This window comes from Mastigoproctus giganteus, chromosome 8, assembly GCF_048544385.1.
Source record: "Mastigoproctus giganteus isolate SK-2022 chromosome 8, ASM4854438v1, whole genome shotgun sequence".
NCBI classification, from domain to species: domain Eukaryota; kingdom Metazoa; phylum Arthropoda; class Arachnida; order Uropygi; family Thelyphonidae; genus Mastigoproctus; species Mastigoproctus giganteus.
This window is the reverse complement of record NC_143582.1, coordinates 57,496,788-57,512,462: the sequence shown is the minus strand read 5'-3', so window position 1 is coordinate 57,512,462 and position 15,675 is coordinate 57,496,788. Positions and strand designations below refer to the sequence as shown.

The 15,675-nt window shown below is 36.5% G+C and overlaps 2 protein-coding genes across 2 annotated transcripts in view; one reads left to right on the top strand and one right to left on the bottom strand.

Moving 5' to 3' along the window:
- Nucleotides 1-8,382, bottom strand: part of LOC150081548 (organic cation transporter protein-like) — a 39,554-nt gene extending 31,172 nt beyond the window's left edge. Inside the window, exons 1-3 of the mRNA XM_090380094.1 lie at nucleotides 8,177-8,382; nucleotides 3,756-4,176; nucleotides 1,217-1,320 (exon numbers count right to left, since the gene is read on the bottom strand). Of these exons, the coding sequence (XP_090236220.1) occupies nucleotides 1,217-1,320; nucleotides 3,756-4,176; nucleotides 8,177-8,190 (539 nt within the window). The 5' untranslated portion in view covers nucleotides 8,191-8,382. The remainder of the gene's footprint in view (nucleotides 1-1,216; nucleotides 1,321-3,755; nucleotides 4,177-8,176) is intronic.
- Nucleotides 1-15,675, top strand: part of LOC150081547 (uncharacterized) — a 75,870-nt gene that overhangs the window by 13,001 nt on the left and 47,194 nt on the right. The window lies entirely within an intron of this gene.

The window sequence follows — 15,675 nt, the reverse complement described above, 5'->3', positions numbered from 1 at the left end:
ATTGTGGACACTTCCTTCCAGTCAGTAAAATCATTAGTAGTAGCGCTTTATTGTACTAAAGTAATTCGTTATGTTGGGGAAAACCGTTTTTGCTCCTAATTGAATTAGCACTTTCGAATTTTTCCCAAGTCGATTATCTGCACACATTGAAAATTTAGAAGGACAGTAAAAAGTTCATAATTTGTGCTGTTGGTGGGCACAAATGGCACCAGCATTCCGATGAACAAATCATCTGTTTATACTCCGGGATGACCACACGGTCAGAGATCCCTAAATAGAGAGAGAGAATACAAAAAAACCGCACCGTATTTAGCAGTCACCGGCTTGTGTGAAATTTGTTTGTGATCGGATATTTTTAAAAGATATTTGTTCATTTACTTTAATAAGGCAGCAATGCTAAACTTCTGAATTGTCCTTTTGACACGAGTGATTGTCCTTTTGGTGTCAAAATTGTCCTTTTGGTGTCAAAATTACTGTGGTGTTCCTAATTTCTTTCTCGCTATATGAACTGCATCCAGAAGTGACTGAAGAATGTCACACTTAAGAGCACAGAAATTTCAGTTTTCTGTAGTAATGTATATTTTTAAGAAAATGTGGAAAAACTCTTTCTGGAAAGCTGTTTTACAATGGCATGTTTTTGACATGTTTATACTTCGAGATTTTTTTAAAAACAGTGTCTCCATCTTAATAATACTATTAGGCCTACTTATATGAAATTAAAATAAGATGATCTGTTGTACAGCGCCTTAGAGATATATTCTTAGATACATTCTCCGTTAAAATCAATTTATTTATACTCGGAAACCAATTAGCTTCCTCTGTGTCAGAAACAAGTTTATCGTATATGGCCTGCTGGCATTTAACTAGACATGAATTTATGGAAATATGAACACCGGCATGGTTTTTTTTAACCCCCCCCCCCCAAGAAGGGAAAAGATTTTACTAATTGAACAGTGAGATTTATACCATTCGTGCATAAACAATCGCAGTCACAGACGCAGGCAAACATTCATCTTTTAACTTCATCTTTTCCTTCACGTATCCAGAAAGATACTGAATATGTTAATTTTCATTTAATTTGTTGTTATTATATAACAACAACAAAACATTTTGTCCCAGTCCCTTTCATTTGAATTGGTTAGGATTGGTCGGTTACGTATAAAAGAATTGCATGACTTAATATTAAGGAATAAATGGCATAAAGTGATAACTATACCTATCTGCAAGTTGTCCAAATATCAGCAGAGAGACCAAATAACCACCCATATACAGGGACTGGCTCAGAGGGACCAACCACTGGTTTCCACAAACGAGATTCCACTAGAATAAATGGGAATATTTTATTATAACGTTTCTTTTTAACAGGGATTTCCAACCTAATAGCACTCAAGACCGACTTTTCATTTATAATGTTATTAAAGATCTAACATACCCTTTTATTCCAATTGTCCTACAATTTATTAAATTGTTGGATAATTATTTGGAAGCTGAACAGGATTGCAGTTTTAGCATAATAATCATAAAAATAATTATATAAGTGTGTTTTTACGTTTTATCAGCAATTAGCTATTTTTATAAACAGTTAGAAATATGTAGTGGAAACTAATTACAAACAACTTGCGAGTAAAACTATTAAGTGGTTTCAATTTGAAAAATCGCAAATAAAGTTTAAAATTTATATCTTTCTGAACAATAACACATTTCACACATAATAACATTTTTATGCACCACATTAAATTCCATTAACAGTATCAGAACAATAGAATTACATTTCACGAACACTATTTATTGAATTAATGATAAGCTCTGACAGTCAATATTTTCTGTAATATTGTGATGTATAAGTTGATACTGTTATTCGAATGCTGTCATTAAGGTGTCTCTCTGTTAAGCTGCGATGTACTGTTTTGATAGCATTTATACAAGAAAACGTAATTCGCCCATATATGTTGGGGCCAAATAATGATTTCACTTTACATTCATTAATGAACTGTAATAATTTCTATCGGTAGAAATTCAAAAATCAGTGTTTCTGCTTTTTAATTTTAATTGAATATCGTAGTGCAAGGAAATAGCTTCCATTTGAAATTTTCACACGGCGATTCCTGAATAACTGCAAGTTGCGTCTATCGTTAAAATAATAAATAAATAAATAATTGATTTCTCATAAATAAGATTTTTTTTCCCTTTTTATGAAACTGTTGAAAACAACTATTGAACGCGGCACTTTTTTTTAAGGCAACTTCCAAAAATCTGTATTAAACATAGGAAAGAGGAAGTACAAGCGATAGTGTCACTCGACGTGACTGGAGGGAGAACTTATGTTCAGTAATTCTCACTAGCTTCAATAAAAAGTGATAGCCCCATCCCTATGCTATGCATAGACTTTGGAAGTGCCAAAGAACGACCGCTCTATTGGAGACCCACTGCTTTATAGTTAATATTACATAATTCCACTAAGAACAAGGTGTTGGCTCGCCCTGTCATCACGTTTTATATGCAGATATTAAAAATATGACTAGAAGTACTTATCTTAAACGTATGACCCTTACTGACCTTCCATGTCCTTGCAGTGCTGTTTAAAATCACATACGGTTATTTTTTTTTATATACTGGTACATATTATTTACATACTATATTAGTCTTACCAAATAATTCATTATTATGAAGCCAAGCATAGAATTTTGAACAGAATTTTCTTTTCTCTTGATACAGTTCATTATAGCAGAACTTACGGTCACTTAATACTTGACTGAGCTTTCTGCTCCATGCCATGTTGGTGTCATCTTCAACAAGAATGGCTGTCCCTTTCTCTCTTGCCCTTTGATATACAGCTGAATCAGATCCGTGTTGGTCACCTCAGCATCGTGCGGTTTCGGTGCCTCCACCACGTTACTTAGATCAAACTGCGAGAAACCAATCTCATTTGCCATTTCCACATCTGTAACTAAATTTCGGGAAAAAGTTCTTGAACGGTGCGAACGGACTGCAGCTAAGTATTAACCTTTGATGTTGCAGTCTTGTCTGTAGGCTTCTTGATATTGTATTCTCTTCAGAACTTACAAACTGATTTCTATTTTTGGCCGTCTGTCTCGTAATCACTTGTCACATGGTCCGCCTGGAATAATAGACTTTGAATGTTGCTATCAACCCTTGGTCCATCAGTTTGCAGCACAGAAGTCGTATTTGTTGATATTAAAACGACTCGTTTTTTTGTGGTACAGTTATTCAATGTTAAAAGGATGGCAATGCACGTTAAAAAAAGGGGGAGGGGGACCTGATGTTACGATTTTATTCTGTGTAATATTACTTGATGAAAGAAAACAAGAAACAAAAGCTTTAGATTTAAATTTAAAATGAAAAATACGTTGTCGAAACGACATAATTCGGAATGACATAAATTGGAGAACACCTGTGTATTTCTGTTGTAAATTCTTAAGGAGAGTACAATCTATTGTAATTTTAAAAATCTTTCAAAAATTGCCCTTGTGTCTGTCGAATTCGTCGAACTCTCTTTAGATTGATTGTCTAGAATCAACAAATTGTAGTTATGTGAAATAAATTGGAAAGGCAAAACATAATCATTGACAATAAAATGGTTTTCGACCTTTGTGCTCATTGATAAATTAAATGTTCCATCAATAAACAGAACATTCTGTGTGTCAATGAGTACCTTAAAGTTTTACAATGGATTGTGGAAAGCAAAAACCGGGCTACTCATGCTTAGATATATTAATATGAGATATTTTGCTTACCTGAGAAACTATGGTAGATCTAAAAAGTGAAGTGTCGAATTCCCACTCTGTACAAGGGACTGTCCTATTAGTAGTACGGTCATAAGGATGTAGAGCCGACACGTTTGACAGGTCGTACATTTTGCACTGACTGTATCTATACGCTCCGTCAACAGACTCTTTAGGGATGCTAAAATTCTTCCATTCCTCCACACTGAGGTTCTGATAAAAAGACGGAGGTTTACACCAGTGGCCCACTTCGTAGGCGAGGAACATAACTCCCAGCTCATGTCCAGCAACTGGTAGAGCGGCTATGGTTAGAATTGCCAGAATTATTCGTTGCCAAAGTCCATCGTCTCCAGTTAACTGAATGCAGTCTGATATCGCTTCCGGCCTCCACTCCTCTTCAGTAGTGGATTCCAATCTCGATACTATCGGTGTCCTGTCATGTACCGGACAAAATTAATATTATAATGAATAATTGCATCTTACTGTCATATGCTAATTAGGCTATTATAATAAAAACATTTTTTTTTACTTATACGCTAGCCATTTACTATTGATGAATGAGTAGTAGAAACAAGCATTCCTTTAAAGGTTCCTTAAAACAAACATTCCTTAAAACTGTTAAAATGTAACTAGTACTTAATTCACAGACTGCTTTCTTAAATTAAGAAATACTCCTAATTGATGTCTTTGATGATCCATGTCTTTCTATATGTTCTCTCTCTCTTTATATCAAAGTGAGTATAATGTATTTAAGTTCTCACACAACTTTAAGGGATATCGTTTAATATATTGAATTAGATTGTATTCAGAGTATAGTTATATAGTTTTGAATATGAAAAGCAATTGGTATATTACTCTTCTATGATAAAGCACAGTAAAATCCCCATTTAACGGACTGTATAGGAGTAGGCCCAATCCTTTGAACTCGAAAGAAATATGTATAGCCTACAAAGTTTTAGAATGTTATGAAAAAGTGCTGTACTTTGAAATAATAAGAAAAACATTAAAATCGTTATGGACGAAACGCCTAGTTCTGTAGATCTTTTCGGTTATTTCCGAAGTCCGTTGAATCGAGGGTTTAATGTACCTTGAATCATAGCAGATTGTTGTTCTGCATTTTACGTTTGATGATATTCTAATCGGCCATTAAGTTTCATCATATATCTTAGAATCTTGCTTTGGATCCTTTTAAAAAACTATATGTACTGTCTTATTTGGTATCCTTATAGGATAATGCGAACTCCAAGATAACACGGACTAGGATATTATTTAATTTTTAAGTTAATAGTGAGGCACTGCAGTTGCTGTATCAGCGTTTTATAAATCTAGAATTAAATAAATAAAATCTTTATTGCTTATAATGTAAAAAATTAGGATATGCATTTATTATAAGTTCAGTTTGAAGTGTTAAGTAAAATACAGGCATAATTGTTAATTACCCAGGCAGGTTTGAATCGCTTCACAAAATTACGTGTTCACGGCGTTCTTCTTAGCATATCTGATAAGGGTATAACTAGCAGGCAAAATCTGCCCACTGAAGCTTACCTAATGGACAGTTAACTAGGACTCAGGCCTTAGTTTTAACCTTTGAAATTATGCTTTTTAGCCATTTTTACAAATTCATCAGTGAGTAAATTACTGGGTTATATAATTCATCGCCTGACAGCAATCAGCTCTCCTCATGCAATCAGCACGTGTTTAATTTTCTTCACCGTCTTTTACCCATATGCAGCAGTACTTTGCATTTCTGAATGTTAAACTTCAGTTGTCACTTCTCAGCCCATCTGCCTAACTTTTCTAGATCCTGTTGCAGTAGCATACTGTCATTAACTACCCTACCAAACCTTTGTATCATCTGCAAAATTTGGACGTTAAACCTGATATTCTTTCATCAATAGCATTGATAAATATAGAAAACAACAGTGGGCCCATCACCGAACCCTGGGGGACTCCACTGATAACATTATTCCACGAAGAGCAGTGTCCATTGATTACCACTCTGTTTTCTCCCATTCAACCATCCCTTTATTCCTAGCAGCAACTTGCCTTTAATGCCACACTGCTCCAATTTGTACAGCAGTCTTTTATGTGCAACAGTATAAAAAGCTTTCCTGAAATCGAAGTATATGATATCAGAATTATTTTTTGCATTCAGTTCTTTTGTAACCATCGTAGTATCAAATCAGATTGGTCAGACAAGATTTCCCCTTAACAAACCCATGCTGTGTCTGAAGTATAATTGCTGCCTTGTCTAGATGATCTTGCATTACTTCTTTAATCAGTGACTCCATTATTTTCCCTGGAACAGAAGTTAAACTAACAGGTCTGTAATTGCTCGTGTCACCTTTTGATCCCCCTTTAAGCGGGGATACATCTCCACTCCGCGAAAACCTCCCCTGAATGCAAAGGATACCTCATAATTATGTCCAAGGGTTTGCTTACGTTCTTCGTTGCTTCCGTTAATATAATTGTATGTATCTCATCCACCCCTGGTGCCTTTCTTATGTTCAACTTCAACAATTTCTCTTCCACTTTCCTCTCACTTATTACGAAATCATTTTGCCCATGTTAGAGTTTGATGAACTCCTGATATCCCCTTCTCCAAAGAATTCCTCATCTGAATGTAGATGCAGAATATTCATTCAGTTTGTCAGAAACCTGAGCAAGATCGGTATCAAGTGGACCAATTTTATTCATTGTCTTCCTTCTAGTATTTACATAAATAAAAAAAGTCTGCTGTTTTTCTTTGTATCCTTACCAAAGATTTCTCGTAATCTGCCTTCGCTTGTGACTTGATTACAGACTAGTTTATATCTACGGCTTCTGTGTCACGATAATTTATGTGCATTTTGATTCTCTGCTACGAGTTTGATTAGTTCATCTAACATCCATTTAGGCCCATACCTTGAAGAATATTTCGCATAATTTTCGCTCATATCACAAACTTGACGATAACAATTTTTCTCATTCGTACAATCATTAATGATTGTGCGAATGAGCAAATCGTTACTGTGACGTTCGATAATTCAGGAGAAATAGCCCTTGCAACGTGGCGAGAAAGCTGGATATCAGGTATGATTCTGCCTACGTCATTTGTGAAAAGTTTTAGCACGTTCAGCCTCGAGTGGGTTCCAAAGTGTCTCTGAGATGAACAGAAACGTTTGCGAATGTGATTGTGCCTGCAGCATCTAACTTGATATAAAAGGAAAGAAATTAGTTTTTTTGGATCACATAGTGACTGTGGATGAAACTGTTGCAGGTATTTCGAACTAGAGAGGAAACATTAGTCTTCACGATGGTCACAGAAATTCAACACTTTCAAAGTTATCGTGGTATGTTTGATCGTGTGTGGTCAGGCATTGATAAAATGATAGAGAGAGCAGTAAGAATCCTGTTGTCTTGTTTTTCCTGCCCCGTCACTCACCAACTTCAGGCATTATTTTTGAAATTCACTGTTTCGCCTAGACACGTGAGACGGCACATCAGCAGTCCATGTGAGTCGAAAAACAGTGAACATAACATTCGTAGTGTTTCGAAAGTGTTGAATTTCTGTGGTTCTTTTTGACGACTGATGTTTCCACTGCAGTGGGAAGTGACTGAGTATGCTTCGTACAGTCCGGATTGGTGGGCGAGATTTTCTTGTTTTAAGAGTGAAAATTGATCAGCATGACCTCGATTCCACACGGACGATGAAATGAAAGAAGTCGCCAAACAATGGTGCCAGCATCAACAAAAATACATTTATGATGAGGGTAAAAAATGTGATGTACCGGGTGGGATTAGGCACCTAAGAGTTTTTTTTTTTTTTTTTTTTTCGTAATGCGGGGAAGCTCATTCTTCAAGTGATGACAACTACCACATATATGACAAATAACATTTAAATTAAAATTTAAATGTTATTTGTCATATATGCAGGTAATATTAAACCCGTTTTGGTGGAACTGGAAATTAAAATTATTTTATACTTTCTCTTTTAAGTAATTTTATTTTTTTATAAATGTATTTATCAATGCATATTTAAAAAAAAAAAATGCACCATTTACAACTATGATAACCCATACACTTTTGACGAAACCATGAAACCATTTCACAGACCAGTTTTTACACTGATCGAAAGTACTACAGGAAGTAGTGAGGTCACGTGCAAACCTGTCCGTGAGCAGGCACAGATGGTTTTATACAGCAAAACTTAGCACGCATCATTATGCGCAACTCTTGGCGTCACTGTGTAAATGACGTCATGTATCTGGATGAAAGCCCTTATAGAGACTACTGAATAGTGTATGTTGATTCTCTTGTACACCCTCCACCACACAAAAATACATACAAACAAACATGCATTCTGTTTTTCTTCTAAATTTATAAAATAATCTTCAATTCAGTTCAACTACGTTGTATTAATCAAGAATATGCAACAAGCTACCATCACAAACCTGTCTGTGGACATCCTCGTGTTGTTCTAGGGATCGAAAGCTTTCTGTGTGGCTATCCCATTGGCTCAAAATGAAAATATCCGCGAAACTTTCCAAGCAATATTGTTGGTTATTTCAGTCATTAAGCCCTCGCTGGCAATCAATGTGAAGCTTATTTTGCTTTGCTTGCAATTCTTAGTGTACACGCTGATAGCACAACAAGCTGACGTGTGAAGTTCCGCCTCTACCTGGGTTGGGTTGAAGATCACGTGGACATACAGTAGTAGAAAGCGGATATTACTCACAACAAATACTATTAGTCATGAATCGCACTAAGTTCAAACAAGCAGAAGACTGATACAACTTGCATTTTACTTTCATTTTGAAACAGAGTACCGTAATGCTTGGAAAAATTTATGGCCGAAAAAATTGATGAGAACTATTTATGAGAACCCATGTCTAATGGGTTCTCATAAATAGCAGAATTATATAAACACTTCTGTTATCTTCGACTATTATTATTACAACGTACACGGTTCTTAAAAGGTGCTTTTCGAGAATTACTGTAAAGTAATTCTCGAAGAGTAGAATTACTTTGTACTGTAATAATTCCAAACTGCTCTAGAGCAGGGGTTGCCATTGCCAACAAGTCGATCGCGATCTACCAAAACTATTATTTTAAGGCCACCCGAATAATTAAATTCATCTACCGTGCTGTGTGTCTTATGTCTTTTAAAAGAAAGAACTAGAGGTCTTGATATATTTAACGCATTCAAAAATTTTATTGAAAAAATTAAATTACCACTATTTAAGCTCGTATCAATAACAACAGATGGAGCTAAAGCAATGACGGGGCATCTTAACGGATTCATCATATTGAACCAAAAGGATGATGAAATTTCCGAAACATATAATACGACGGCGTATACTGAGGTGTATATGTACCGAGAAGTCACATCCAGATCCTTAATGTGGAGCAGTTGTTGTTTTATGGTCCAGCGCATTTGACAGAATTTGCTATGAGCTTGTCAATGTGGGGTTTCAAGCTCAGTTTATTGTCGAAGACGACTCCCAAGTCCGTATGCATCTTGACCACTGGGAAGGGAATGCCGTCTAGAGAAGCGTGCATTTCAGTGTTCAAATATCGTTCTTTTTTCCTATTCCTATTCAGTTTCCCATTCAGATATCTATGTGAATAGGCCTTTTCGTGTTTTAAACAAACAAAGACGAAGAATCGCTATACTCTTACGGACTTGCTTACAGAAGATTATTTACGGTTGGCCTTATCACTGTATATCCCCGATTCTGAAAGCTTGGCAGATGACATAAAGACACAAACTTCACATAAATTAAAAATTGAAATACGTATGAATTTAAAATAAGAATTCTGAATTGTATTTAATTTTAAAATTTATAAACATTTTTCAATGTGTTGATTAATTTTTAACCATATGCAATGAAATTCTTGAGATGGTAGATCGCGGCACATTTTTAAGAAAAAAAAGTAGATCGCTTCACAAATTAAGTTGGCCACCTCTGCTCTAGAGTATAATTCAAATTTCAGTTTAATAATATTTCCTTAGTAGAATAACAAGTTACACTTAGAAATTAAATAGGTAGGTTGCAACCTATCTGTTCTATTCCATCTGAGTATAGTCCTCTAACGGAAGGGGTTGTGTTTTTTTTTTTTTGTTTTTTTCAAACACTATGGAAATCGCAGGAATTAATACGCAATTTTTTTTTCAGCTGTGAGCTTTAAATTTTGTACCAGTGCTTTACAAAACTCATCTCTTATTATGGGTGAAGATATATATCATTCCTTAAAACACACGATATCTCAGTGAATTCTGTATCAAATTTTTACCATCTATTTTTTTGATGACTTAGCAAAAATTTAGGCTTACCATTTTTGCAGTGATTTTGTAGAATTTTGCTATATCTTACTCCCCACCCCAATAAAGCGCCATTTTATAGTTCAGTTACATTTTATTCCTTTGTTAAGGTCCTTCATGGACAGCTAATCGCACTTTTGTTTGTCTGACTAACATTGCTCCCTGTCAAGCTGTTAGCAGCCCATATAATGGTTTGATGATAGGATTCTGAAACTTTGTAACAAGTTTAGTATAATTTGGTCACAAGAGTCAAAATTTGAGAAAGCGATTCATTACACAAAAATTAATCTATGGATTATTACTACTTAGCGTCCTTCCCATATTATGAGATCTTTCACCCATTCTTCTAATTTGCAGCTTTAGTCTTAAACAATCCAAAATAAACAACAGCAATAAATAACCCAAAATCAACAGAATATACATATATGAATTAATTTTAATAATAATACAGTCCTTTAGAAAATTATGTAACTTAGTCTATTTATATGTGGCATTAATACTACTTCAGTTGTAAACAATTATTCATTATTAGGCACATGAAATTTGATATTAAGTATACTTTTTATAATAATGCATAATATGGAAATTATACGAGATTAGATGAAATGTTCGGTTGCAATACAGGCGGATAAAGTGTACATGGTGTTGGTTAACCGTGTGCGCCTAGTGATCAAACACGACCGTAGTAGCACACGTGTTTCGATTAACCCGTGGTTTGAGTCATGTGACTGCAAAATACGGTGACGTTCTTTTAAACTTCTTCCTACGTGGCCGTTCAGGAGCATAAACAGAACATTTTATTTTTTAAGCTTACCACTATTTTGCTACAAACTTCACTCAAAATTGTAACCTCCTTTGGCCATTGCCTGCTTGTTGCCCTTCCAAAATAAATATTTATTGCATTTTTAGAGCAAGTCCTTCACATTCACAGCACACATTTGGAGAAAGATTAGTGCATTCGTGGATCATAACTTAACACAGAATAAAACAAAATATACAGCATCTGTTTGATACGTTGGTGGCTGAATATTATATAATACATGATCCAATGCTTAAGGCTTCACAATTTATTAAATATAATACTTCAATTGATACGCACAATAGTGGCCATATTGCACATTGTCTGTTGAGTTACTAGCTTGTAAGCTGGTTAGCTTTCGTGTTTATAGGTTCATTCCGTATAGCCATGCTGTTAATTCTGTTATTGAAAAATATTGCTAGCCTAACTGTTGCTGTTTCTGTCGGTTTACATTTGGCTAGACATTTGATTCCTGAGAGGCGAGGGCCTACTGGCCCTCGCGAGTAGCACAGTTGGTAGAATCGCCGTCCTCCCCGCACCTGGTGGAAAAGATCGGAGTTCGATGACGTCAGGAATGAATTTTTATGGGCTTTTTTACAACGTGGCTGAGTTAGTCGTTCTCAGGCGAGGGTAGCATGGTTTTTTCTCCCGGAAACTCGAATTTTTCGTCTACAGCAACAACAAATATTTGGCAGTCAGTCTTCAGCAAATGTAGGAAATGTGGTTAGAGAATTTAAAACATCCTGTTCATTTGTCTAGGTCCGAAAAAGCTGCAGTTGAATTCTTACTGGCACCTTGAATTTCCTCTGGTGACTATTATATTGGCTATGCTTGATGAATCAGTTGCAAAACCTATCACCTTTCGAGGAAGTGTGATTCAAGACCGTTAATAATGTTTAAAACTATTGTCAGTGTATTGTGGGGGGGACCATACTTACTAATATAAAACCATCTCAAAATCCAGTACATTAAGGTAAAACAAATTCCTGAGTTTCCAGTGGGGCGCTAGACCAGAATTCAGAGGCATAGCATACGGTAGTACAGGAATTATTTATCTTGGAGTGTTTGGCCACTATGTTTCTGTTCTGCTGTTTCCTGATTAACCAATTTATTCTTAGAAATTTTTAAGAAATATGCAAGTAATTGGAATTAACAGAAAGATTCTAATCGAGTGCTCCTTTTATTTTTGGTGGGGATAATCTTTTTGAATTGAGACGTACGTATTTTAATTTGCATATATTTTGCGTGTTTCTGCAAGGAAGATGTTATCTGAGGAGATTTTGCTTGCATTAATGGTAAAAGAGATACCTCAGGATACTGCTCATTTTCATATTGGCACCATAGCCAATTCTGTAAATATTATCAGTGCCTTTCGAAATAATAAGCCAGAAAAGTTAATGCGTGTAGAGATGTTGAAAATGCAGTACTGGACACCATGCCTCCTTGAGAAATGCTTGCTGTGAATGTGATGAGACTATCATCTTTGTTAAAATCTGTGATTTATTCTGTATATTATTAACACAATACGAGTTTGCTGTAGTGTTAGTATAAAAATGATTACTTCTTGGGAGTATTTCTACATCTTTCTTGTATCATATTATCCACGGTATTTTCATGTGTAAATAAAAAAAAAAACTTTGCATGTGCCGAGCACGCATAGCGGAAGTTAAGTGAAACTGCTTTAGGCGAACATTTATCACTTGACCGAGGATCCCGTATTGACCGTATGAATCCCACAGGCGACGAATCTGCGTGAATGGGAGCCTCGGAGATATGAGACATTCCGTTACCAAATCTAGTTTCAGCAAGTGCTGTGGTATCGGATGATATTTAAAACATTTGACTTAGACAGAGCTGGAATCACTTAGTTCTTGAGAGAGCCACGACAGTTGTTACAGGCCGACATTTGACTTACATCCTCATTTGGAAATGCTGTTTGAAGGAGAGCGTGATCTCGAGCTGCTACAATCTTCACATCTTTCTTGAACCAAAGCCGATCACATAGGGAACAGAATGAACCGAAATCATTATCGAGACATATACGTTTAAATTGTGCGTGGATGCTTCGGTGTTTCTTAAAATTTTTATTTTTTGTTTAAATCAGATAAAGTAAACGTTACATTCACCCCTAGATAGCAATCAAATGCTAGGAGGGTAAACAAAACCATAACATAGCAATACAAAATCTATATTGGGTAATATAAAATATACAAAGATAAAGATACAAAAGCCAGATTATGTTTGACATAAATGCTCAATGTATGCAGTCAGCGTCTACCCAAGAAGAGTTTGGAGATGCCGGCAGGATGCTTCAGGCTGACTGGAACAGAAGGAGCACAGATCATACTCAATTACAGAAGCCAAGCAGGACTTGGGTGAAATTAAGGTCTAAAATTGCAAGATAGCTTAGGTATCTGCAAAAACTTTTGTTCTGTTGGTCTTGTCAACACAAACTGCCTCAGGGTTGATGTTTAAGTCGTTGAGAAGTCCAATCGTGTTTGATGGGAACATATGACCGGGCGAGCTGATTTGGTTGAGAGCAGGTCGGATCACAGATGTTTGCCGGTTAATTATTATTCTGTTATTCTTGGGCAGGATGATGAGGCTATCGATGTTGGGAGCATATAGTTTACCGGAAATGAGCTTAGAGAGGGTAATTATGTTGCGAGTTGTGGTGATTGGCTTCCAAGGAGTCATTCCGTGCGGCGAATGTAGTATACCCCTAGAGATAGTAAGGGAATGTCCTATTGAGGGATCGAAGAAGCCAATACTCAATCCCCAAGAACTTCTGCAAGTAGGTTGGAGGGGCAGAGGACCAGATTTCCGATGCGTAGAGAGCCACCAGTACTACACAAGATCGGATGTACTTAGTTGTTCCTTTGCTGCTCCGGCTGTCTATTACGTGTTGAACGATTTGATGAAGTACTTCTGGCAGTCGGTTTTGGCTTCTTCGCTTTTCGTTTACGACTGGGCTTCGAGGACTCTTCACCGTTTTCATTTGCAGTATCAACTTCCATGACTCCTTCTTCCAAATTCACTTCTAGCATTTCTGGGGAGATGTAAGACTCTGAAGATGTGAATGGACATTCTCCGTCTTCTTTGTTCAACTCCATCGCACGCTGTCGAAATAGCTTAGATCCCTCCTTCGTACTCAATGGAGGTGGTTTCGGCGGTCGCATTTCACGCATACGTGCTCTATACGCCTTACAACGCTCGCTATTAGTCTTCGACATATTGAATTATAAATTCTTTTCCGTCTAAATTTTTAATGATAGAATGACGCAATCAGTAGGGGTACTGATTGGGTCATGCGTCGCTCGTGCCTGGTATGGAGTGGTACAATGGTGGGGTGGGTGAATGATTTCGTGTTGCATTTTCTTAGTGATTTTTGCCAATCTACGCACGCATTGCACGTATACGTGCTCTATACGCCTTACAACGCCCACTACAGTGGACCCCCGCTTTACAGTTGGTTCACTGTACGATCAAAGATCAAATCACTTTACCATGAACACTATATAACAAAATGCCGTTCACTGTACGATGTGTTGTAAGTAAGCGCCGGTCATTGGATCACGTTTACGAATTGAATTTTAATTCTATTAATGGCGATTGTAATAAGCGAAAATAGGATGAATATTATCCACAGGCTATAAAAGCAAAGATACAAATCACAGATTTACACTATATTACCTTGCCAATTACACTTTTTTTCTGGCATTTAGTGTTCTGTATTCCTTCACAGTGTACATATGGCGAAGATGTGGGAAACCACAGGTGGCGCCCGACCCTAACACTATGCACACTATATGCCAATTAACAAAATGAAATGATACGTGAAAATCGGAAGAATACTGTATTTTCCACAGGTTAACAAAAGAAAAAAAAAAAGGAAGGCAACTACACCGAGTATTCCCAGGTTGTCATCCTCCCAGTTACTAACCTAACTTCAATGATCGCACGAAATCCGGGGTATTTAGTCTTGTACGATAATTGGCTGTTCAGAGTGCTGTAATGAGTTTACTTATGGCAACGGTTGCATTTTCGTTGCGTTTTTGTCAATTCACGAACGCAAGTTACTCCCATCTGAAAACTGCCCGTAGCGCGCCTAAAGAAGTTTCACTTCAAAACATCTGAATTCTTATACTGTATTAACAGTAGAAGTGGTTGAATCATATTGGTCCACTTGATGTCGATGGTTTAACTTTTGATGATCATTCTCATGGCCGTCGTGTGTAGTACAGTTGGTTGGATCGCCGTCCTCCCCACAATGGTTGGAAAATTCCTGAATTCGAATCCCATCGATGACGGGAGGAATTTTTATGGGCCATAATACAGGACCATGTAGACAGGAATGCACTTATACTGAAGTCATAGCATGGATTTGTTAATTGGTGATCCTGTCTAACCAATCTGATTGGGTCCTATTATGCAGTAAAAGGAAGTGGATGCAAAATAAAATATATATAATATATATCATACACAGTACTTGGATTTCAGGAACGCTTTTGGTATTGTTGCACATAAAAGACTGCTATATGAATTGGAGCAGTGCAGCATTAAGGGTAAGTTACTACTCAGGATAAAAGGATGATGGTTGAGTGTAGTTGTAGTTGTTGTGGTGTTTTCTGGCGTAAGGGCTACTTAGGCCATATTGCGCCTCCCAAATCAATTGATTTTCTATATAAAAACTGCTTGAGCAGCAGTCAGAAACGGTCATACATTTTTAATGGTTGAGTGAGAGAAGACAGAGAGTAGTTATTAATGGACACTGCTCTTCATGGACTAGTTTAAAATTGATTTTATTCATGGATTACTTTAACAACAAT